The following is a 25192-nucleotide window of genomic DNA, read 5'->3' as shown; positions in this document are numbered from 1 at the left end:
CTTATAGCGTAGAATTTAGTAACGAAGTGCAGTCACTATTTTTCACGCTAGCTCAAAACATTCATGGCGGAAACCTGTTGCTTGTGTAACAAGTTTGCAACTCTCTTGCAACCCAAGTCTAATAGTAACAAAATCAAGTTACTCGAGAAATCCGAAATTGGCCACGTAATCGCTTAAACAAAGACTCCACTGAAGTTAAGCGGCACTTGACTTTGCTTCGAAAAACGTATTTCAAAAGTTTTGTTTGATCAATCAAGGCATGAAACATTGCACAAATTGAAAAGACAAATTTACAAATCAATCACGGCCAGACTTTCAATCTATTTCAAGTTTCAGCTGGGACAAGTTTTGATTTATGACAGTCAAATTCGTTGTAACCCAGTAAAAGCTAAATCCACAACACAACCACTAACTCAGTTCAATACATTTCAGACCGTTCACAATTAGTCTCAAAATTATCTGCTGGCAGCTACGCCGTCACTTGAAGCTGCCGAGTTAATCAGTGTTTTCAATAGTTTTGCTATAGTTTTCAATAGTAGAGTTGTGCAAAAAAAACATTTTGATTACTTGAGGCAAAGACTACGCATCCTCGACAACATCGAACTCTTCATACAACTTCTGAATGATATGGGCAAAAAAGGGTGCTGAATGAGTGAGTTCATTGTTTAGCAAATGAGAATAAGCATCGTAAAGTAAGTTCTCAACAGGCATAATGTGCCATTTGCCTTCAATCTTCTCCAACTCAATGAAGTAGTCATCTGAATCTGTAATTGTTGAGTCGTTGGGAGGTGGGCGGAATATCGGAACCAGAATTACAGTTTCAGTGTCCGTTTCTTTGAACTCCAAATCGTATCTGAACAAACACTTGGGTTATTAAACTTTTCGGCAAAATCAACATGCAGTACACGCGTGCCTCTATGCAACTACTTTATTATTTCCAAAAAGCCTGAAGTCTCCTATAAGAAAAAAGTTCTTTAAACCAATTGAGCATTGCCATAGAACGCGTTTATGCAGCGGACATGAGATCATTACTGATCTAATTTTTAGTCCGCAAATTTTCTCTACAACAAAAATATTCGCAGCTCACTGTCTCTATACTTTCATAATTAATAAATAGCGAGCCATCTTAGAAAAAATCTCAATAATGTCAAACATAGCCGGCAGATTGCCGAAAAATAGCTACCGTTGACGCGCTAGACGCACATCGGGATTGAAACAGAAGAAAGATTGAAATCGTTTAAGTTATTCCTAAGTTACAGAAATTGGTCTAATTCAGTGTGCAGATTCATCTAGGTTCTAAAACTACTTACTTCAGCCTCTAAACTGAAGGGTATTAAAATTAATACTAATATCAGCTAGCAATCGCTCCAATGAACCTAATGCACTATGAGTTGATGACCTAATGCACTATGAGTTAATGACCGGGCTGTATCGGTTTATCCCGTTTCTTTTGATTTTGTTCCTTTGACATTGACCGCATTCACTTCATTGCGTAATTCAATGCGTGAAAGAATTTAAAATCAATTCAGTTGAAACAGTGAGTGAGGTAAGTCAGAAGTCAAACATGAAAATCGTGACTTATGTAAAACTATAAACCTGATCAAAAAGTAATGCGAAATAAAAAACAAACATAGCAGGACAAGTCCTGACGTACAAAAACTTTCATTGGATAAACAAAAACTAGACCTGGAACGGACTATGAGTGAATTGGGAGAACCATTTCCAACATAATCGGATCATAATTTTTTTAAAAAAAAAACTGAAAATCAATGTCAAAATGCTGCATGGGAACAAACAACCAGCGAGAAAGAGAAATTTGGTTCAAACAGAAAAAAAATTCAACAAAAATCTGATCTAAAAATCGAAAAAAAACAGTAAAAATCAAAGTGAAATCGCATATGAATAAAAAACCAATAACCAGAAGGCTAATTTTTGTTCACGCCGAAAAATCACTTGCTTTTGCGCTCCACTTCCTGTTTCGGCGTGACCAAAATCACTACTCCACATTGACTTCAAAAATCAAAAGGTGTGAACAGATCTTCAAAAAAAAATAGCCGGAAAAATTCAGGAAACGACTCCAAGTGGAAATCCGCTTAAAAGCCATCCAACTACTCATCAGTCAAAACGTGCTTCTACAAACTTATGATTATCTTGAAACAAAACCATAAAACAAAAAAGTAAAAACAAGAAAATCAAATCTGTTAAAATATCATTAAAAAATCTGACCAAATTTTGTCATGAACTGAGAGCCCAAAATAACTATCTCTGCAAAAAGTACTTCATCAACTAGTACCTACAAAAACCAGTGACGACAAAATTTTCAAAAAAAAAACTTGAAATCAAATCATGAAGAAAAAAGCTCTTACAAACAACTTGTACTAAAACTGAAATAAATTTTTCAACATTACAAAAGCATATAAACTCTAAGACAAATTCCTTCCAGCCAATAGATGCTCGCAAAACAATAGGCAAGTAAAAATAAGCTAAAAAACATAACAAAAAAAACTGCAAAAAATTAGGAAATAGTTTCAATTTTTGCCATTTTTTGTCATATTTCTCATCAAAAAAGTGCTTCATATCCACAAAACAGTAACAACTTGCCATCTAAATACAACTCAAGTAACAGGAATTTTTCCAATACCGAAATGAAGCAGTAAAACAAAACAATCGTCAAAAAATCGCAAAAATAAGCCCAAAAATCAGCAAGATACATGAATAACCTCCAAATTAGCATACAATTCAAATGAATTTCCAGAAACCTTCAAATCACTACCAAAACTATCCTAAAATTAAAACAAAACCATAACTAAACGTCTTCAAAAAAAATGGAAAAATTGCCTTAAAATGCCGCGCGTGAACAATAAATTTTGCTCGCTTACAGAATTTCTTCACACCTCAATTTCTCGCTCTCTAGAAAACAGCGATATGAACAAAAAACCACTCTCTTTTCGCTCGGCTCTTCACTTTTGCTCAGCAACAAAATCACTCCAAATTTGTTCACGTGTTTCATTTCCCGCTTCAAAATTCACTCCAATAAAATTGATTAAAAAAAAAGGACTTCTCCAACACTCCTCTTCGAGTCGTAAAAAGACAGCGACTCAATACAATTCAAATACTTTAAGTTGTAAAAAAAGGAGAGTGCCTAAATCATAGCCGTTTGAGAGGCTGACGGCGGCTTTTAAACAACATAGCCGAATAACATCGGGCACATTGCTCTCAAACGACCGGCAAGCAGTTGGCTTCGTCAGTAGCTAGCCCGGTTAGTGAGGATAGCTTTATCCTAAATAACATGGCGTGAGGTAAGAGTAGTAGATGACGACGTCACGCCACATAAAAGCAGCTGAATTGCGGCATGAAGAAAAGAGTTAAGGAAAAAAAGAGAGATAGACAAAAACATAACCGACTAAACGTCAGAAGAAATGCTCCCGAACGACTAGTGGGAGCTCTAATCAATTGCAAATTGCTTCAGTCGGGGGATGTGGAGCCTACATGGGACTAAGAAGTTCAATAGTGGGTTTCAAATAACTACTTTATAGGTTAAGATATACCACTATAAAGATTTAAAGTGAAAAATGGCACCAGTTTCGGCGCACTTTTCATTTAACTTTAAGTATTAAATTGGCGCCAATTGAGTTCAGCTGCTTGAAAATGTGATTGAAAGAGAATTTTAGACGCAAAAAGTCAAGGGCCTAAAAGTCACTCGAAAAGTCAAAACCGTCAAGCGAAAATTTTGCATAAAAACACACGTTTACAATAATTGCTATGAACTTCGTTCAAGAGCAATTAAAAAATTTTTTAACAATAGCAAATTTTAAAAAATCTTGCTAAAATTCGTGATATTAATATCTTCAGAACCATTTCATTGCCTCAAGACACTATCCAGCGTCCCTATTTCAAGCCTTCTATAGTTTTATTGGCTCAAAGATCCATAAACTTGGAAAATGATACAAATTTTATAAAAAATTTGCTAAAACTCGAGTCATCAAAATATTGAAACATTCCAATAAAAGTAAAATCTATGCAGCAGCTTATTATCAAACCTTGGAGGAGGTCCCTGGGACCCTGGTGTCGGAAAAAAATATATAAAAATCATCAAACTTGAAAAAATTGAAAATATCAAAAAATCGTAATATTAAACTCTTGAAAACATTCGATTACAACTAGACACTATTCAGAAACCTATTACCCAACCGTAGAGGAAGTGCCTTGGCTATTCAGGCTGGAAAACCAAAAAAAATGGCAAAAAACTTCAAAGAAGTTTTATCAAAAAATTGATAAAATTTGTGATATTAAGTTAAAAACTATTAAATAGCCAATAAAAATAAATAGGATAAATTCCATGGCCAATAAATAGCTGAATAATGACACTGTCAAAAAATTGCAAGAATTACCAATTTTTTCTGAAAAACGAAAAAATTCGTGATGTCATAATCTTAAAAACATTCCATTACAACAAAAAATTATACAGTAACCTATCATCAAACCCTAGAAAAAGTTCCTTGGCTCTTGAGGCTGGAGAAACCTATAAATGACAAAAATTTTCAAAACTTGAAAAATTGCACGTTCTATCAAAAATTTGCAAAGATTTGAGATAATAAAAAGTTGAAAACTTTTCAATGTCCAAAAAAGTGGTCAGTATCTTAATATCAAATCCTTCAAGTTTTCTGGCCCCTAATAAATGTCATTAATGACATGAATTGCACGTTTTATCCAAAAAACGCTAAAATTCGTGAGGTTAAACTGTTGAAAACCATTCCATTACCACTAGAAACTATGCAGTAATCTATTATCAAACACTAGAGGAGGTTCCTGGACACCTAGGACTGAAAAACATGAAAAACGACAAAAATTTTAAAGAGCTTGAAAAAATGCGTAAAAATTAGTATAAATTTGCGCGTTTTTGTTTGAATTACCAAAACACATAGCTCTTAAAAAGGTCATAAAAAGTACTTATGTCCTACAAAAGACCTTTATCTATTTTTACAAGCCTCAATTTTAGACTGGTTCACCGAAAAATTCAAAAAATGACGAAAAAACTGCTAAAAATGACCTTTCAACCTTAAACTACGGTCCTTCCGGTAGCTTCGTCACACTAAGCAATCGAAGGAATACTAAACGCGGCTAAGGGCCTCCAATGAAACTTAATGCCCGCTGGACGCTACCTGTTTATCACGTTTTTAAGGACGAAGAGTCAAATGGGTCAGACGAACAATCGGTCAAGCGAAAAATCGCAAAAAAAGACCGACAGGACTAATATAATTGCTACAAACTTCGTTTGAGAGCAATTAATAATTATTTAATTTAATGTGTCAATATGAAAGGAATCATTTGCAAAACCCGCACCAAAAAAGAATGAATCGAATTAAATGTGAAAAGTAACACCTGCTTACCCGAGACATCGCAGAATTGCCAAAACAGACTTGCATCTATGCTTCAGTGCCTTCAGAAGAGCGTCACGATGAGCGATTCTAAACAAAAATAAGCAATTGACACCAATTTCACAGATTGGATATAGGTTATGCTTTTTAATTAAACAAATTCTATGCTGTTGAAATGAGCGTTTAGATTGAAGGTAACGAATTCATTTAGAAACTAGCCGCGTAATGGTTAGAAGTTATAAATTCGAGTGACTTCGATATTTTAAGGTCAATTTTCGAGGAAACATAGCCGACAATTCGCCAAAAAAACCACCGCTGAACACACTGACCGACGTTGGTATTGAAACAGTTAGTGTAATGAAAACTTTTGGCATTTCAATTCTGCATTTTTCAGATCAGCGTGCTGATTATCAAAGTTTACAATTAGCAGAGCACAAAAGAGAGATCAGAAAGCTTGCAATTTTTTTTAAAAAATCCTGATTAACATACAAGAGGCAAGTAGAAGAAGCAAACATAGCCGGCAGATTGCCGGAATAGCTGCGAAAGAATAGACCTGCGTGCCGCATAATCGAGATAGAAACAGAGACAGATCTAAATAAAAAAAATTGATGCCACTCAAAAAGCTAGGTAAAAATTATTTAGCGATAAATTAATAAAGCTTGTTAAAATTCATCCCGCAGGAGACTCTTATTTATGACCTTTACTGCACATATGAGTTTATTTGACCTTAAACAAATTCAAATTAAACTTAAGTTTTAAAGTGCAAAAGTTATTTTTATTGAGTGAGGTAAGTCACTTGTGATCTAATCACGCAAAAAACTTTTGCTAAAGAGAGTGAGAAATGAGGTCAAGCGCGTAAATTCCGTTAGTGAGAGGAAGAATTCACTCAGAAAATTGGACTTTTTCAGCTTTGCTGTGTGAACAAATGTAAACGAAAAAGAGCGTCAGACGACGCAAAAAAACAAGAGCACCGAAATATAGCTCCGTTCAGCTTACAGCTTCGCAGCTATAAAAACATCAATTATAATGGAGAAAAATTAAAAACAACAGCCATAAATACTTGAGACTCATTGCAATTTCTTGATGTTCAAATCCTCAGAACCAACATTGCAAATATAACCGACTAACGACGGGCAAATTGCTCTCAAACGACGGGCGAGCTGTTGGCTTCGTCAGTAGCTAGCCACGCTTAGTGACGCTAGCTTTGGCTTAATTGAAGGATGCGTGAGGTGAGCGCAGCGGGGGGGGGGGGGGGGGTAACGGTTGGAGGTGGTTTTTTTGGCTGCACGGGTCCCTTACGGCCTGAACAACGTGGAGGTGCGGGCATTGGGGGAGGAGTGAAGTGAGAGGGAGGTGAAGCAATGTGGTGTGTGTGGGGGGGGGGGAGAGCTCTAAGAACCGCCCTTCACACCATAATTATAAGTCTCCAAAACAGTTTCTGTGAATCGCATACTTGGATACTGGTGAGCTGAAAGGCTCTACGAGCACTTAATGCCTGTTGAACGCTACCTGTATATCCCGTTTTTGAGGACGAAAAGTCAAATGGGTCAGACGAAACATTGGTCAGGCGAAAAATCGCATAAAAAGACCGACAGGACTAATATTATTGAAAGCAACCAACTAAAACATAGCCGGCAGATTGCCGAAATAGCTGCGAAAGAATAGACCGGCGTGCCATATAATAGAGATAGAAACAGATACAGATCTAAATTGAAAAAAAAATCGACGCCGCTAAAAAAACTAGGTAAAAAACATTCAGCGATAAATTAATAAAGCTTGTCAACATTCATTCCGCAGAATACTCCCATTAGGGATCTTTACTGCAGAAATGAGTTCCTTTGACCTTAAACAAATTCATATTAAACTTAAGTTTTAAAGTGCATTAGTCTTTTTATTTAGTGAGGTAAGTCACGTATGATCAAAATCTAATCACGCAAATAACCTAAAAACTTTTGCTAAAGCGATTGAGAAATGACGTCACGCGCGCAAATGCCGTTAGTGAGAGGAAGAAGTCACTCAGAAAATTTGTCTTTTTCAGCTTTGCTGTGTGAACAAATGTAAAACGAAAAAAGAGCGTCAGACGACGAAACAAATAAAAAAACCAAGAGCACCGCAATATAGCTCCGCTCAGCTTACAGCTATAAAAAGTACGCAAGAGCGCAGCTTCAAGCTCAGATCTTAATTAAGTCATGGCAAAAAGTAAAAAAATTAACTTGAACACATTTCAGACAAACAGATCCAAAAACGACAATGTTGAAAAAGTTAAAAAGAAGTTGGTAAAGTTTTTCATTCAGCTAATATCCTCAAACAGTTCATTGAACAGGAACTAAGAGTTCTTACAAAAACAATATTCAAATAATTCATAACTATAAAGAAGCTTGGATCTAGTCTACAATTGGTCCCACGTAAGACGAAAAAAATACATTTCATTATTCGTAGGCCAAAGATGCTATGTAAAACTGCAAAGCTGATTTGGACAGAACAACAGCGCAGCAATTTAAGTTTTGGTTTTAGGAGTTTCGACGTTCAATTTAGAATCTAGATAATTCATGAAAATGTCGAGTCCTCGCCCAATAATACAGACTAACTGACCTACTGATTTTTGCAAGTTGAAAAAACTCCGATTCACCAAATGTTCAAGTCAGGACTTCTTATCGAAGTTATCCAACTTTTAATGCTAAAAGTTGGATTAAAAGTTGGATTTTCTCTTTTTTACTCTTCTTAGTTTACGCTTGGAGGAAGGCAAATCAATTGAAAGCCATTAAAGCTACGCGATGTTCTGTTACAGTACCGATAAGATTTGTACATAAGCAAGTGGGGTTTACAAGGGGGTCGGCGTAGGTTATAGCTAGCTTAAGCTAAGGTTGTGGGTTCCAAATCTACCACATTGACTTTCAAACCACGACGTTTTCCTCAGTAGCTTCGGCGATCAGTACACTTGTAACTAGAATGTCTCAATAGAGGTCCGCAGAGATTAAATACCATAAACCTTTACCAGTTCATCATTTTTATCACAAAAGGCAAATCGCTCGCTCAAGAATATTCTGCAACAATGATCAAAACAGTCAAGCGGCAATTTGAAACAAAGAAGGCACACACGACTACATTAATTGCTTAAACTTTGTTCGAGAACAATTAAAGAGCAGTATATTCGAAGCTTCGATAGAACAGCCATTAAAATCTTACATGCTTTCCAATTGTTTATACTCAGTCGAACTTTGAACACAGGAAGCCATGGTTCGTTCCCCAACAGGCACGCCAATTTGACTCTCGTTTAATCTATTAGTACTCTTTTCCTCAGCCTTCTTTTTCTCTGCTGCTAGCTTGAGCAGCCTCTCCTTCATTGAAGAATTCTCGCTTCGAAGGGTTTCTAACTCAGAGTAGATTGCACGTTTTGTTTCAGCCATCAAGTCATCACGCAAGGTCAGAACTGAAATGACACAAAATTGAAAAAAGAACATAAAACGACTAATGTCGGAAGAATTGCTCTGGAACGACAGGCGAGGCAATTTAATTCAGGGGCTGTAGCCTTGATAAATTTTTCTTTATGGGTGCAAAAATAGGTAACACGCCAGGATTCCAACCATGGACCTCCCGCTCCCTCACCAGAAGCATTGCCTACTCGGCTATCAGGCCTTTCTTGTTGCTATGCTGCAATCAATTTTATTTTTAGCAAAAAGCTTACTTCGGAGTTAGAGCAATAGAGATGACTCAAAAATGAAGAACGAAAGCGTGAAAAAGTCATTTGAGAAGTCAAAAAATGTTCTAGAAGAACAGCGGTCAACCAAAAAATTTGCATAAAAAAGACCAACACGTTTACAATTTATGCTAGGAAATTCGTTCGAGAGCAATTAAATTCTCAATTAGCAAATTGGTATAGTAAAACACAACACTGCAATGCATGCCCGTTTTTAAAAGCGAATAATTACATATGTGAATAGTTCATTGAATACGTGAACATACAAAAAAAGTGAACAAGATAAGGTAGTCGGCGCAAAAATCTTAAATTTTTTCATGAAAACTTACTGCACGCAATCTGGTTTTAAAAAATGTGATTTATTTCAAGCACTGATGTCTTTCAAGTATTATAACCTTATAGTTATCAAGCTTGAGTGATCTTTATTCAATTCACATTCTAAATTAAATTTATTGAGTGCAGAGGTCATTTTATCCAGTGAGGCAAGCCAGGTTTGATTTAAAATTTATCACAGCATTGACCAAAAACACCTATACATTAAGCATTAATAAATGACGTACGCACAAAAAGTTGCAGAAGTCACCTAGAAAAGTAGCACTTTTCGGCGCGTAAAAAAGACGGAAGACCCGATTTTATTTAAAATAGCAGGACAAGACCTCAATTAAATAACAAAGAATTAGGAACTCAACGCCTGAGTATAAGCCTAATTAGAAAGACAGACTTTGAAGTTCAACAGAGCATATAATAACACAAACAAACAGAACAATTAATCTTACTTCCCACGTTTTGTAAAAAAATGTTATCAAACAATAACAACAACAGCATATGAAGAAAACGTAAACGGCATATGAAGAAAACGGGACCTTAGACAGTAAACACCACCTCTGTGAAAAATACAACAGATAAAGTTGTTGAAATTTCACTAAAGTTTTTAAAAAGTTCCATTATAGTCATTTCAAGAAGCAACTGAAAATCACATCTTTGTACCGCAGAATTATCACCCATTAGAAAGCATATGTAAACTGTTTATCAAGTAGAACAAAAGGAGCTAGCTGCAAAAGGAACAAACGCAGCAATAAAAATACTCTGAACTGCAGATAAAAAAAAACAAACAGACTGATGTCGGAAGAATTGCTCTCGAACGACAGGCGGATAAAAAAAAATTTACCTCGACTAGGATTCGAACCATTAACCTCCCGCTCCATAACCTGATCAACTGGCCACTGCGCTACCAGGCCCTTACTTCAAATTTGCTAAAACGATTCTATATTAGCAACAAGCTTTACTTCGGAGTGAGAGCAATCGAGATCACTCATAAATGAAGAACTAAAGCGTGAAAAAGTCACTTGAGAAGTCAAAGAATGTTCTAGAAGAAAAGTGCAAAATGTCAAGCGAAAATTTGCATAAAAAGACCAACACGTTTACAATAATTGCTATGAACTTCGTTCAAGAGCAATTGAACAGCCGACTAACATTGGGCGAATTGCTCGCAAAATTCTGGCCAGCGGTTAGCTTCTTCATTAGAGGCAGTTTTCAGGGGCAGGCTTTAGCTTAATTAAAGTGACGTGGGGTGAGTACAGGAGGCTGGGGGTGTACATCGTGCTAGACAATTCCGGTGAAGCAATTAGTTTCGGTGAGTCGCTTTCAGACAAAAAAAGCCTTGTAAAACTCAGAGATTTTAATGCCAGCCGGCTTTTAGTTATTTATCTCGTATTTGACGAAAAGTCAAAAACGTGAGACAAAAATTGCTCAAGCAAAAGTGGCAAGACAAGATCGCGGGACTATGATTGCTAAAAACTGTTTGAGAGCAATTAAACGAACTTTAAGTCAACAAACCATAAGCAAAACATGGAAACATTAACTAAGTGCAACCTTATCTCAAGAGGAAGCCAAAGAGACCTGTCAAACTGAGACCGAGAGACTTAGCAAGCACAGACAAAACATTTAAAAAAAACTACCTTTTGAAAGCAACTGTTCTGAAAATAACAAAAATTTCACTGACTGAAGCTATGAAATAACATCAATTTTGTTTAATGAGAACGTCGACAAAACCTGTGTCAGAGAAAAATCGGACAAGCGAAAATTCGCATAAAAAAGACCACAGGACTAATATGATTGCTATAAACTTCGTTTGAGAGCAATTAAACATATAGAACAAAAATAATTCAATGATTTTGGAAAATAATTAGTGTCAAGAATCTTTAAAAAGGTTAGATACAAAGAATTGAAATAATTATACATTACAAGTGCCCTTGAGGCCAGTAAATAAATGAGATTAAGAAACAGGACAGCAAAAGGGGCAAAACAGAAAATCAGCGATACTTGATAAAAAACAGTGTCCCAGTCTTACAAACCGTTAGCTGCCCTTTGACGAACTCAAATTTGACTCACACATTTACGAGCTTTTGAAACCATTCTTGCAAAAAAATCAAGATAGAAAGAAAAACAAGTCAAATAGCTGCATGTGAAAAAATACTCTCCCAAAAACCTAGCATTTGCTCAAATGCTCTTTTCCCACTCCATTGTCAATGCAGTTAGAAACCATTTCACGGTTTAAACGTGTTTGCTATTCGCTCCTTTTAATACTCCAGAGTAACTAAAATCACAACTTCAATTCGACTTCTCATCGACAACAAAGTCAAAACAGTGAATAGAAGTAGCGCACTAATACAATTCAATTCTTTGAATTTTAAAAAACAAAGATGAGATAAATAAACGCCTCTCTGCTATTAACAAATGACTTCCATTGAATAGAATCTCATTTTCTGTTCAACATTCTGATCAATTTAACGGAATCTCGTCCTATATTGGAGATCTTATGGAATGATATCCATTTATTTAGCAAATTTTTTCAGTAGACGAAAAACGTATTTTGCAACTGTTATCATTTGGGCAACAGCACTCACACATCCCTGATTCTAAGAAAAAATTTAGCTTTTTGCCAAACCTAACTTCTGAGCTCTGTCTGCTTTCATATTGTCGTTCAAACCTCTTTTGTTACAGATCTAACCTACCTTTCAGCTCTTCCTCTTTCTGGGTGCTTGTGTTCTTGGGACTAGTCCCACCAAATAGAGTAATATCCACTTCACTCTTATCGCACATTGCACCCATTAAATTATGCGATGGCGCATTTGCCATCGTTGCATCTAGCATACTTCGGTTGTTACCATCGTTGATTAAATGAGCAACTGATGTCTCTAACTCTGAATTAGACCGTGTCCGATTAGCAAAGTATGATTGCAACTGGCATAACTAAAACAAATAGTTAGAGTAGGACACATATAGACTGGTGCCTCTGGAAACTAAGGAGTCTGATGCGGGACAATTTACTGTCAGACATATGGGCGAGGAAATTAAGATTACACCACCCCCCCCCCCCCCTCATTCAGGGCGACAATTCTGTGCCGGTTAGGCCAGGATGAGGTAACTTTAGAGGACCACACTACTGCATTGAAATTAAAATCGTTCTCGTTATTAGAATTCTTAACCTATTCAAATTGAGTGATATTAATTTCGACGAAAGACAAGCAGACATTTAAAAGTTAAATTGGTCATCAGACTTTAAAATTCATATCAACGGAGCAGTCTCATTAGCCCAATTATACTCAATAGGTGCTCCACATTCTTATATTCTCGCCTTATGAAGCATCAGTGAAGTATAGATATCTAGTGACACTTCTATTAAAAAACGTTTTAATAACACAGGAAGATGATTCATCTCTCACCTGTGCTCTGAGCTCTTTCACTGTTTTGTCATACTCTTCCGTCATTTCCTTGTAATTTTCTATCTCCTTCCTCTGAGCTTCGATTATCATTGCATTTCTCTCATCTCCACTCATTTCAGCTTCAGTCGTAAAAGACGATAACAAGTTGTTCCCAGAGTCCCGTTGCTTTTCTGTCAAGGTCAATTTATGTTCGAGGAATCTAACTCGTTTTTCCAATTCAGTTTTCTCTACTTTCAATTCTTCATTTGCTAATTCTAACTGCTTGAGACTATTGCTATTGTGTGAACTATTACCTTCCCCCATCATTGAGAAATCTAACGTTGAATTTACACTATTTTTTGCCTCAATCAACTGCGATTTAACTACCGATATTTCAGAGCTAAGACTACTTAATTTGTTCAGAACCGCAAGAGGAGTCGTAAGCTCTGGGTAGTAAGATTGAATTACAGAATTCCACCGCTTCAATTCATTTTCAGCTTCTTTCCGTTTCTCTTCGGCAGGTAAAAGTTCCTCAATTTCTCGTTTCAACCTCTCATTCGTTTGTTCGAGAGTTCGTTTGTCTTCATTCAGCAGTATAGTGTTCCCGCTCAGATCTTTGTAGAACTTGATTTCGTCTGTGTTCTCTTTTAATTTTGTCTGTAGATCCAAGATTTGTTTCTCGAGGCTTCGATTTGCAGAATTAATGACCAGAGATGTTTCATACTCGTTGAGCTACAGAAATTTTAACGTTAAATGATCAGCTTTTATAATTTTATTCGCGGTAAAGTTCTCACTAAGATGCTGGCTCGTGTTAGCTTAAACTTTCTTACTTAGAATTTCAACAAAAAGTAGTAGGCAAAGTAAGACAACGAGAAGAAAATTAAAAAGCCCCAAAATGATGACCGAGTAAATATAGCTCTTCACTTCTGCACTAAAACATAACCATAGATCACGTCAAGGGCCAAAAAAAAGTCAAGGGCTTAAAAGTCACTCGAAAAGTCAAAACGGTCAAGCAAAAATTTTGCATAAAAACACCAACACGTTTGCAAGTAATGATTACGTGACTCTGCTTGAAGAAATCATTGAGAACTCGGACGTTTATCGAAAGCCATGAAGGGGTTCTAGATATTCAGTCAGAATTTTGAAGTGACTTCTGCGAGTCATATAACCATTCTTAAAACACAAAACGCGCACGTTTTAAAATGAAGAAAGTCAACTTCTGGCTAAGTACAAACTTCTGGCATTTTAACTTCTGGCACTACAGACTATCGGCATTTTAAAATGTGCACGTGGGTTTTAATAATTGCTTCAAAATTGGTTCGAGAGCAATTAAAAAGCACCTACCACAGTACCACAGCGTATCCATAATGACGCTTAACACTCTAACCTATAATCAAAAGCTATATCCAACCAAATAACCACAAGCGACTTATCTATAATCTAACCAAAAATTTCAACCAAATAACCACAAGCCACTTATCTATAATCTAATCAATTATTCTCTAACCAACCTTCAATTTCAGATCTTTAATTTCGCTCTCCATTTCATGAGCCCGTTCAAGTCTGTCTTTGCTTTCTGCTACAAATTGATGGTTGCTTTCAATTTCTCCTTTGAGTCTTTCAATCTCAGATTCCAACTGGCTCCGCAAGATTGAATACAACCTTTCTGATCCTCGTACACTACTTTTCCCAGTTTCCACCTCGGTTTCTAAACTTTGTATTCTTTCCGTTTGTTCGGAAATTTCAACTTCCAGCTTAGCGTTCTTAGTTTTTTCAGCTTGGAGGTCTGTCTCATGTTCAAAAGTCAAGCTGTTTAATTTGGTTTCAAGTAGTTCATTTTGATTCTGATAGTACTCCAGTCGTTTCTCAATGTCGGATATTTGCTCTTGTTTCCGCTTCACTTTTGCTTCGGATTCCACTTCGATTGATTTCTGATTTTCTTCACATTGACGAAGTTTTTCAGCCAGCACAAGATTTTCTGAATTAACTCGAGATAGCTCGCTTGATAATTTTGTATTCTCTGATTCAAGTATAACCCTTTGTTGCCTAAACAAAACTAAAATAAAGAAGACATTAAAGAATAAATCACTATGATGCCCAGCCCATTCTTTGGAAGAGCCTTTAAATCAATTAAATTCAGGCCTAAACTTTTGCTTATATGCTTGTGGTTTTTGTTCCACTTTTTGATTTATTTATTCACTTCAAATGTCCAATATTGGTCCGTATTTGCTTAAGGAAAACACAGGATCACAAACGGATTCACCAATTGAAGGTCATCTTTAATAGTAAGGACCAACTGCTATAACTAAATCGAAAGTTCACTGCAAGGCATGCAAACATTTATCAAACACGGCATATTTAACTTTGATTTCCATCGCAGACCAACAATTAGCTATTTTATACCAAAAATATAAGCAGAGCGGCACTTAGTTGCGAAAAAAATCTCGACAGTGGTACAAAAAAATTCTTCAAGTAATCAAAAAAATTGATTGATGTTCCTCAAACTAGAAAAATTAAAACTTTCATTCGTAAAATACTTACCGCAGACTTCTGCAATCGAAATCTTTCTTTTTGGCAGAGCCCTTCAGTGACTGCTCGTCATCTAGTTTGACCAATTTACTAGGCGTGGCAAAAGCGGCCAAACTAGAACCAGCTCGGTCGTCGTTTTCGAGCGGGCAGAGGGCCAGAGTCGAACGCTTCGCCGGTTTTGGCAGTTTAGACATTAATTCTGAAACAGTTAGGTTGTGGAGACCAACGCAGTAGAAGTAGTATAGGCTATTAGAGAATCCACTGGTGGTGTTTCACGCTTAAATTGTGACCTGGATTGATTTTCTTGTTCGCATTAAACAGCATCCACAGAAGCCTAAGATTGAACTAATTGAAGCTTTAGTGAGTCTTTCCACTGAGGTTTTCACCCTTCATTTACGGCGGAGCTGAGTTTCTGCACTGGGTTGCAATTTCCACAGCTGCAATTGATTGCCTAGGAACACAGATTGACCTCCGAATAGTCCTTGTGAAAGTCATTTCAGAATTCTTTTTTCTAATAGATGAAATCCTGACAGATCAGGCAGTCTACGAAGAAAGCCGCCGAATGTCTGATCTACAGAAATACCTGAAATCCCTACGCAAATCAAAACACTTCCCTGATGAAATGTACTACAATGTTGTGCAAAATGGACAAGAAACAAAGAAAACAGCCACAACCGATAGTGAAAAGTGCAATCTCTTCAACGACTTCTTCTCCGACGTTTTCACCAAAGATGGTAAAATCAACGAACCCTCAGTCTACCCAAAACAGAGACTCAACTACCTCAGAATTTCTGAAGAAGAAATCGAAAGACAACTGTTGGGCCTCCAGGCAAACAAAGCGTGCGGCCCAGACAACATCGGAAATATAATCTTAAAAAACGCCCCAGCTTTGGCAAAATCTCTCAAACTTATCTTCCAAACCTGCCTTAATAAAGGAAAATTCCCAGAGAGCTGGAAAACAAGTGAGATCACCCCGATCTACAAAGAAAACGACAAAGCAGACATCACACAGTATCGACCAATAAGTCTATTGAAGAACGTCTCAAAAGTCTTCGAGAAAGTCATCTTCGAACGGCTTTACCCACCAATAGAAAGAACCCTCTCTGACTCCCAACACGGTTTCAGAAAGAAACGATCAGCAGTACTTCAACTCATCCTCTTCACAGACGAATTATACCAGCAACTTGAATCGAAAAAATGCAATGACATTCGAACTCTGTATGTTGACTTCAGAAAAGCCTTTGACAAAGTAGCGCACAAAAGACTCATCCAGAAGCTCGAGAACATTGGCCTCGGAGGAAAGCTACTCCAACTACTCGAAAGCTATCTCACAAACCGAACGCAACGCGTCAAAATTGGAACAAGCAAATCAAAGACCAGAAATGTAACCAGCGGAGTACCTCAGGGATCAATTTTGGGGCCTCTGATGTTCATCATCTACATTGACGATCTCCCCGAAGAAATCTCAGACATCCCGGCCTTCGGATACGCGGATGATTTCAAAGCAATTACCCACGGTGAACACGAATGCGAGACCACTCTCGGGGAAATACAGAAATGGAGCAAAGCCAACCATATGGACCTAAATGTTAGCAAAAGTAAAACTCTCCTCATCAGAGGGGATCTAGCCCAGCGTGACGAAGCAGGTCTTGAAACCGTTGCCACCCAAAAAGATCTCGGAGTCGTAATGTCTCGAAATCTCTCTTGGAGCGCAAACTGCCAACTTAGAACAACCAAAGCGTGGAAAGCCTTCTACACACTCAAAAGAAATGTTTCGAGCAGAACCTCAATGGAAACGAAACTGAACGCTTACATAGGATACGTAGTGCCCGTACTCACTTACGCCTCCCAAGTCTGGTACCCTTCGAAGACTGACATGAAATCAATCGAGAAGATCCAGCAAAAGGCAACAAAGTGGATATGCGGTGGAAACGACGAATACCATCAAAGACTCGAAACGCCGAAAATACTCCCACTCTCCATGTACATGGAAATGCACGATGTCCTCTATCTCCTCTCAATCCTAGAAGGCAATTACTACGTCCCCGAAGACAAACTGCCAAAGCGAAAAGAAAACGAAACAAGACAAAAGCAGGAATTTGAACTCCCCAAACACCGACTACATAAATCAGACGAAAATTTTTTCTTCAGAGCCACAAAGCTATTCAACATCACCAGTAGGACAACGGAGAAGCCAATGACGAAGAAACTTCTGACAGAAATGTACCAAAACTATTTCCACAGAAGCTACAACGAACTCGACAGCTGCACCTGGAGACTTCTATGCAACTGTGGAATCTGCAATCCAATGAAAAAACTCGTGCCAAACGAAAACTGAAGGGTTCCACACCCGAGGGCTCCAACCCTAAAGACTCTCCTACTACTACTACTACTACTACTACTAATTGTTCGCGGTTTGCTTTTCCTACTTTCAGTATTATGTTAAGTCTTCTCTTGTCTTGTAGGGCATTATGAGCATTACTGCCCATTGCCCGCCATATGAACGTCTCTTACGATGGCTCTCCACTGACGCCGATTCTGTGCGGTCTCCTTCGCGATATCAAACCAGCAAGACTCCCATTTCTTGAGAGTCATTTTGCGGGGTTTCAGGAAGGGTTGGATCTCTTTCTTCACTAAGCGCCTCCATGTATCCTTCGTTCCTCCGGGGGGTCGCGTCCAATTGTCAGCTTTCTCAAATTGGAGGCTAGCGTTCGGTATCATGTCTGGATCCATGCCTAAAGTGTGTCCCAAAAATGTCAGCCTTCGCTTTTGTATGGTGGTACTGATGTCTTCCGCTGCTACACCGAGTTTGGTGAGGCTTCTTCGGTTGAAGGAACCAAGGCGGTGAGTGTCAGAGGTCTTTACGGGCCAGGATTCACATCCGTACAGCAGTACGCTTTGGACACATGCTTTGTAGACTTTAGCTTTGATTCTCGGTGGAATTGATCTTTGTTTCCAAAGCTTGTCGATCTGTTTAAGGCGGCCTGTCGCCTTGCCAAGACGGGTTCGGACTTCGTGGGATACATCACCATCAAGTTGGAGGTTGCTGCCCAGGTAAGTGAAGGAATCGACTTTTTCAATCGGTTTTCCGTTACAGGTCATTTGGTCCTCTGGGCAAGCTGAGCAGAACTTGGTCTTGGAGATGTTTATTTCAAGCCCAACTTTTGCAGCAGTCTTTGTAACCAGATCGAGAAATGTCTGCGCATCGGCTGTGTTGTCGTCTAGTAGGCTCATATCATCGGCGAAGTCAAGATCAGTTATTATCATATCGTCGAGAGCGATGCAGAGGAGCTGCTTTTCGGTGGCTTCATGCATTGCCCAGTCGATAACAAGGTTAAATAAGAAGGGCGCAAACATCGAGCCTTGTCTAACTCCAGAGACGATCGCGAAAGGTTTCGATAGTGAATTGTACACTCTTAGTGTGCTGAAGGTTTCTGTGTACATTGCTCGAATTAACTGAATGAGCTTGGGCGGGAGTCCACGACTTTCGAGGATGCGCCAGATGGTCTCACGATTGACGCTGTCGAATACAGCTTTGAAGTCAATGAAGACTAATACGGTCTGCCTGTCGAACTCGTATTTTTGCTCCACTATTTGCCTGATTGCAAAGATTTGGTCGCGGCAACCGCGCTTCGCCTTGAAGCCCGCTTGATTCTTGCGGGCGACTGATTCGTAGGCAGGTTCGATCCTGTTTTTCAGAATTGCCTCTAAAACTTTAGAAGCGATGTTAAGAAGGGAAATGCCACGATAATTAGCACAATTTGCCTTATAACCCTTTTTGTGAATTGGAGCAATAACCGCTGTCTTCCAGTCATCTGGAATCTTCTCGTTGTTCCAGATAGACAACAGGAGGTGTTGGTAGTGGGGGAGCAGTTCATGCAAGCCATATATGAAGAGCTCGGGTGGAAGATTGTCGTCACCCGCGGCTTTGTTGGTCTTCAGCTTGGCTATTGCTAGCATGATTTCTTCGGGACTAATTGGATTGGTATCAGCTTGTGCAAGGGATTGACTGCGGATGTTGAGAGAGGCTGGGTTCGCTGTTGGTCGATTTCACAAGTTTTCGAAGTGTTTCGCCAATTGCTTGGTCTTCTCATTTGTGTGAGCAATAAGTTTTCCATTTTCATCTTTAACTGTGTCGATGCTGGAATCTTTAGTTTCCTTACACCATTGTACACCTTCCTGGTGTTGCCATGTTCGTCTGCGGTAATTATATCATCAGCGGTGGATTCGTAGAAGCGGTTTTTATCTATCCTGACTTGCCGCTTGATCTCTCTGGAATTCTTTTTCTTGGATTTGGTGGTCCAAGCTCTGTTCCGTTTCGCAATCAATTCCAGGGTTGTGGGCGAGATCCAAGGGTTCCGGATGGGCTTCTTCTTCGGTATACACTTTTCCGAGGACGTCGCCAATGCTTCTTTGATTCCATTCCAGCTGCAATTTACATCGCTTCCACTTGGCAGCTTCTCCATTTTGAGGGCTAGCTCCTTTTGAAAGCTATCGGCTACTTTTGGAGTTCTGAGCACATTGACGTTCTGTCGGAAGCATTTTGGAGTCTTTGTGTATACTTTCAGTTTGACTATCATCTTGGCTTTGAGCATTTTGTGGTCCGATTGGATAAGGCAGTTCTTCTGGCCGACGGTTCGCACATAGTCGATACTCGATCGCCATCTTCTTGATCTCAGGATGAAATCTATATGGTTTCTGGTGATCCCATCGTTGTATATCCAAGTTGGTAGGGTCCGAGCAGGTTTTTGGAACATCGTGTTTGATACCACAAGATTATTGCTCATTGAGAAGCTGATGAGTCGGTCGCCATTATTGTTTCGATCGCCAATGGCAAACCTTCCAATGTTTGCCGATTCGGAGGACAGACTTTCTCCAATCTTTGCCTTGAAGTCTCCTGTGACAATAATTACGTCCTTTTTGGGAATGCAACCCATCAGCTTTGAGAGTTCCTTAGAGAACTCATCCTGGATGTCGTTTGCTTTGTCTTCAGTTGGTGCATAGCAGCAGATAATTGACAGCGGCGTTGGCTTTGTCTGGATACGGATGTAGCAGAGGCGAGGTCCTATGGGAATTCATTCCATGACGTGGGGGGCTAATTTCGTTTCTAAAGCTATGCCGACAGCGTGCAGGTCTTGCTTATCATCGTTATCTTGAGCAGTAGAGCTTGTAGGATGGGCAGTCGTTCACATCGTTGATTGGGATGGAGGGTGATCCTTGAAATCGGGTTTCTTGTATGCAGGCCACGTGGATGTTGAGAGACTTTAATGTTGAAGCCAGTAATGCCAGGTTTTCGGGTGGTAACAGGGTGCGAGTGTTCCATGTGGCTAGATTGATATGAGATTTGGAGTAGTTGACCGACTGGGCATTGCTACCAGATGCGGCTGGTTCGGGCGCCCGAGTTACCGCTGGGAACGTGGCTTTCTGTGTAAAATTTTTCGCTCGAGTTTTCATATGGGTACTTGGCTAGATACATCCGAAGGCGCGCCAGACCCTGGGATGCCAGAGCTCCGTTGGCCCCACACTGCTGCCGAAAGTGCAGGTTCACCCCCTGCCCCACGATGAGGAGATGGATTTCCAGGAGGAGATGGATTTGCAGGAGGGAGGAGATGGATTTGCAGGAGAGATGGATTTGCAGGAGAAAGATAGATTTGCAGTAGAATAACTGGATATGCATGGGTTTCAATAACTGCCTCTTGTCCAAAAAATTTCGTGAACTTAAAGGACGCTATTGCTCAATCATTGCCGTCTTCGTCCTTTAAAATATCTTTATATTCTAATTTTTTTCTTAGGCTTAAACTAACCGAAATGTAATGTATTCCCTCCAGAAAACCCCGGAGAACTATGTCACAGATATCGTGTGATTCCTCTGGGTATGCTTTGTTTGCTAAGTGCTTCAAAGCCTCCAAAAATCCCTTAAATTTCCACTGGGAGTTAAACACGACGCGCTAGCTTTCCGCGAAAAAAACCGGTTTTTCGCTGTAATGATTTCTAAAAACCTTAACTGTTTTGTATCATCGCAGCTATCACACGTTCTGCGGAAATGTTCAATAAAATTCGATTGCTGACTTCTGTACGCGGAGCGCAAAAGAGTGCGGCAGTTCATCTATTTCACGAGCCGCTCCTCCAGAGCTTGCTCGTTCGATTCGTTTCAAATTTTTTAGCTCGGCCAATAGCTCAAAATGTGTTAAATAGCTCTCAAATTTATTAAACCGGTGAAAGCCTCCGGCAGAAATATTTAAGATACGGAAGCCGCTGCCATTACGACTCAAAATGAGGAGATGGATTTCCAGGAGAAGGAGATGGATTTGCAGGAGGGAGGAGATGGATTTGCAGGAGAGATGGATTTGCAGGAGAAAGATGGGTTTGCAGTAGAATAACTGGATTTGCATGGGTTTGAATAACTGGCTCTTGTCCAAAAATTTTTGTGAACTTATAGGACGCTATTGCTCAATCATTGCCGTCTTCGTCCGTTAAAATATCTTTATATTCTGATGTTTTTCTTAGGCTTAAACTAACCGGAATGTAATGTATTCCCTCCAGAAAACCCCGGAGAACTAAGTCACGGATATCTTGTGATTCCTTTGGGTATGCTTTGTTTGCTAAGTGCTTCAAAGCCTCCAAAAATCCCTTAAATTTCCACTGGGAGTTAAACACGACGCGCTAGCTTTCCGCGAAAAAAACCGGTTTTTCGCTGTAATGATTTCTAAAAACCTTAACTGGATTGTATCATGGCAGCTATCACACGTTCTGCGGAAATGTTCAATAAAATTCGATTGCTGACTTCTGTACGCAGAGCGCAAAAGAGTGCGGCAGTTCATCTATTTCACGAGCCGCTCCTCCAGAGCTTGCTGGTTCGATTCGTTTCAAATTTTTTAGCTCGGCCAATAGCTCAAAATGTGTTAAATAGCTCTCAAATTTATTAAACCGGTGAAAGCCTCCGGCAGAAATATTTAAGATACGGAACCCGCTGCCATTACGCCTCAAAATAAGTTCAAGTCTTCTCTCAATTAACTTAAAAAATAGTTTGCTACTGATTTAATGTTTACTTTCTGCTTGGTCTTTGGGTTCAAAATTTTTTTTTTAAAAAAACAGTTATTGTGACTTAATTATAGCGGAGGAAATTTTCCATTACTGATTGAGGTAGCGGTGAAGACAATCTAAATCTTACTGAATAGTAAAAGAAATACAATCTTAAGGGATCCTAGATTAATTGAACTGGAAACTGTGTTAAGTTTTGAAACTGATCTTGTTGTTTTAAAAACTGCAAAATTTTGCACCAGTTTCCAGTTTTTTCAATAATTAAAGAGAAATAACATAAATGGCACCTTAGTTTCGAACTAACCTGATACTTGTAATGTTTAAAAGCGTCGTAGCTCATCTCACTTAAACACGTCCCAAATCACATCTTTTAGAATGATCTCGCACCCCAAAGAAGCACCACACAATCTCTGACCACTCTCTGCACTGAACAACGACAATTCCAGCACTTGCTGATACTCTGGATTAAACACTGGGTTCTGTCAAACAGTCGATTCTTTCTCGGGCTTGTCGTATTTTCTTTTTACTGAGGAAAAGCAATCTTTGTCGCCAATATTGAATCTCTTGCAGTTAAATTATGTTCTAAAATCTGTTCCGAGTCCTTTCGAAAAATTCAATTATTTTAGTTTCGAACGGTTTCAATTATTTGAGTTTCGAAAATACAAGTAAATCTCAGCTCGAAGGAAAATTATAACAAATGAAATCTATCAAAAATGAAATGTAGGGAAGGCAGCCTCTGCAATGGGTTCAAAAGATATTTTGATATCTTATATTCAATTATTACTGGATTAGCCCAGGTTTTGTCTCTATTTGCTTTTACCAAGTAACTTGGTCCCATAGAACTTGCTCTGTTTGTCTTTCCCAAACACAGAGTTTGGTCCCAACGGTAATGTTTTCACATCATAAGTATTCTCTGACATAATCTTGGTTTTGATGTCTTAACCACAATTTCTTATGACAAAAAAAATGTACTGTCGCATAAATAATCAGCCTTAAATCAGCGCGTTTAGCTGTCACTTTCAAATGTTTTTTGCTGAAATGCAATTTTCGAACGTTTCCGCTTTAATGAATTCGTGAGCATTTTAGGGCATTTTTCAGTACTTTAAGCTCCCTTTTTCGGGAGCACTTGTCATAACATGGTAAATTCTTATGTAAAACTATGGCACAAGGGGGGTTGCAAAAATATGCACTCAAAAACCTTAAGTGGACAAACGGAAAAGATTCTCCTATTGCATTAAAAAATAAACGTCAATATAAAGAACGGCCTTCACCTTATAGGGTGGTCTGTCATTTCGGGGCCGGCAAGTCAACTTCTATGTACATCAAAAAACTCTGACAATAGTTTATTTCGAAGTAGTATCAAATGCAGATTATATAATACAGAGTGTAGAAAAACAGATAAATACACTCGAGATTTATGGAATGGTTGATTGAATAAAAAAAGCACCATTGGCGAAAAGCGCTTTACTACAGTTCTCAACAATGGTTCCAATCAATGCGCCGACCTTCGCGCTTCCGCGGATGTGTCTTACTAAAGTAGAAACCAAAATTTCAGAAGATATCCTAACTGCAAGACAGAATTAATTTTTTCCCGATAAATTCACTACTATTACATAAAACCTATATTCAAAAAACTGCAAAAATTTACAGTCACGGGGATTACATCAAGCAGACAAACTGTGCCAGGAATTTTTTCTGAAGACGAGTACAAGGCTGTTCTGCCAGACAAAATTGTCTCCTCAAGCTGCAATAAATCCTATCACGCTCAAAACTATCAATGTCTTGATCTTTTTGTTATAAAGAAATTACTAGTGGTAGCAGTTGAAGACTCTGGGCATATCTTATACCCACGGGTTGCCTGCGCCCTCGTTTGTTAGTACGCACAGATTACCTATTTCCAACAATTGGAATTTCCATGTCCAGAATTAAAATTCCATGTGCTTTTGTCATTGATATTGAAGTAGTTTACAGAACTGCACCTTTATAGCCTTGATATTGAACTTCCGCAGAGTGTATCCAAATCACTCAGACTTCAAAATTCGAACAAAAGAATTGTTGTTATCTAATCCTCTTAGCTTGTGTTTCTTTGCAAAGTAGAGGTCACCGTGGCTCTACTGTCTTGTTTTATAAAAAGGAGTTTCATTGTGTTAGTAAATTTTTAGATAGAACTAACCCTTTGATTATTCGCTGAAAAAGCAATAAACAAAGCATTTCTATCCGCAAGCGCAGAAAATAGTAGCTCAAATTCCTTTAGACTATCGAAATAACCAAAATCTTTTCCCAAATCCAGTTAGTTGTATTTCCCATTTGCAGCCTCTAAAATTTTTGCAAAAGAGCTTGACTTGGATTCCAGACATGGGAATGGTATGTGATAATTGGGATCTATTCTGTTCTTCCCCCAGCTTAGTGAGCATATATCTCTTACAAACCAGGCGAACTTGCTAATTTCTTACATAGTAACGATCTATATAACAACATATAATTTGTGACTGGGGTCATAATAAACACTGGAGGGTGGGGGGGGGGGCAAAACAAAATAAACACAATATTTGTAGCATTTGTAGACGTTGAGACCGTTTACTTTGGAGCATAGTGTCAACGAATTTCTATTGATGAGATAAAAAGCTGTTGGATTTGCTGGTTACATTTTCGCAGTCATTAATCCCAGGCAAATTTGAAGATGTGAAAAATTGCGAGTCTCATTGGTTAATTAAAGAACTTATCAGTTTTCCATTTAAAGAAAAATGCAAGTTGAAGGTGCATTTGCTTCCGTTAAATTTCAAAATCCAATTTACATTACGCTTCAATCTGTCTGATGAAAGATCGAGAGCTGTTTGGGTTTC

At 38.5% G+C, this 25192-nt stretch overlaps 1 protein-coding gene across 1 annotated transcript; it reads right to left on the bottom strand.

The window, feature by feature from the left end:
• Positions 1-227: 227 nt before the first annotated feature.
• On the bottom strand, positions 228-15824 carry LOC142358368 (uncharacterized). Its single transcript, XM_075409774.1, has 7 exons — positions 15321-15824; positions 14291-14825; positions 12801-13511; positions 12090-12327; positions 8565-8808; positions 5391-5468; positions 228-853 (listed from the first exon to the last, which is right to left on the bottom strand). Exons 1-7 carry the CDS (start codon positions 15500-15502, stop codon positions 580-582), a joined length of 2262 nt encoding a protein of 753 aa, XP_075265889.1. The 5' UTR covers positions 15503-15824; the 3' UTR covers positions 228-579.
• Between the last annotated feature and the right edge of the window lie 9368 nt (positions 15825-25192).

This window comes from Convolutriloba macropyga, unplaced genomic scaffold (genome assembly GCF_964194025.1).
Source record: "Convolutriloba macropyga unplaced genomic scaffold, txConMacr16.3 SCAFFOLD_1005, whole genome shotgun sequence".
NCBI classification, from domain to species: domain Eukaryota; kingdom Metazoa; phylum Xenacoelomorpha; order Acoela; family Convolutidae; genus Convolutriloba; species Convolutriloba macropyga.
This window is presented reverse-complemented; position numbering and strand designations above follow the sequence as displayed.

Coding starts and splice junctions, on each gene's coding strand:
- LOC142358368 (XM_075409774.1), bottom strand. CDS start 15,502: ATGTCTAAACTGCCAAAACCGGCGAAGCGTTCGACTCTGGCCCTCTGC. Junction 14,826..15,320: donor TTCGATTGCAGAAGTCTGCG/GTAAGTATTTTA, acceptor AGTTTTGTTTAG/GCAACAAAGGGTTATACTTG. Junction 854..5,390: donor GCAATTCTGCGATGTCTCGG/GTAAGCAGGTGT, acceptor GTGTTTGTTCAG/ATACGATTTGGAGTTCAAAG.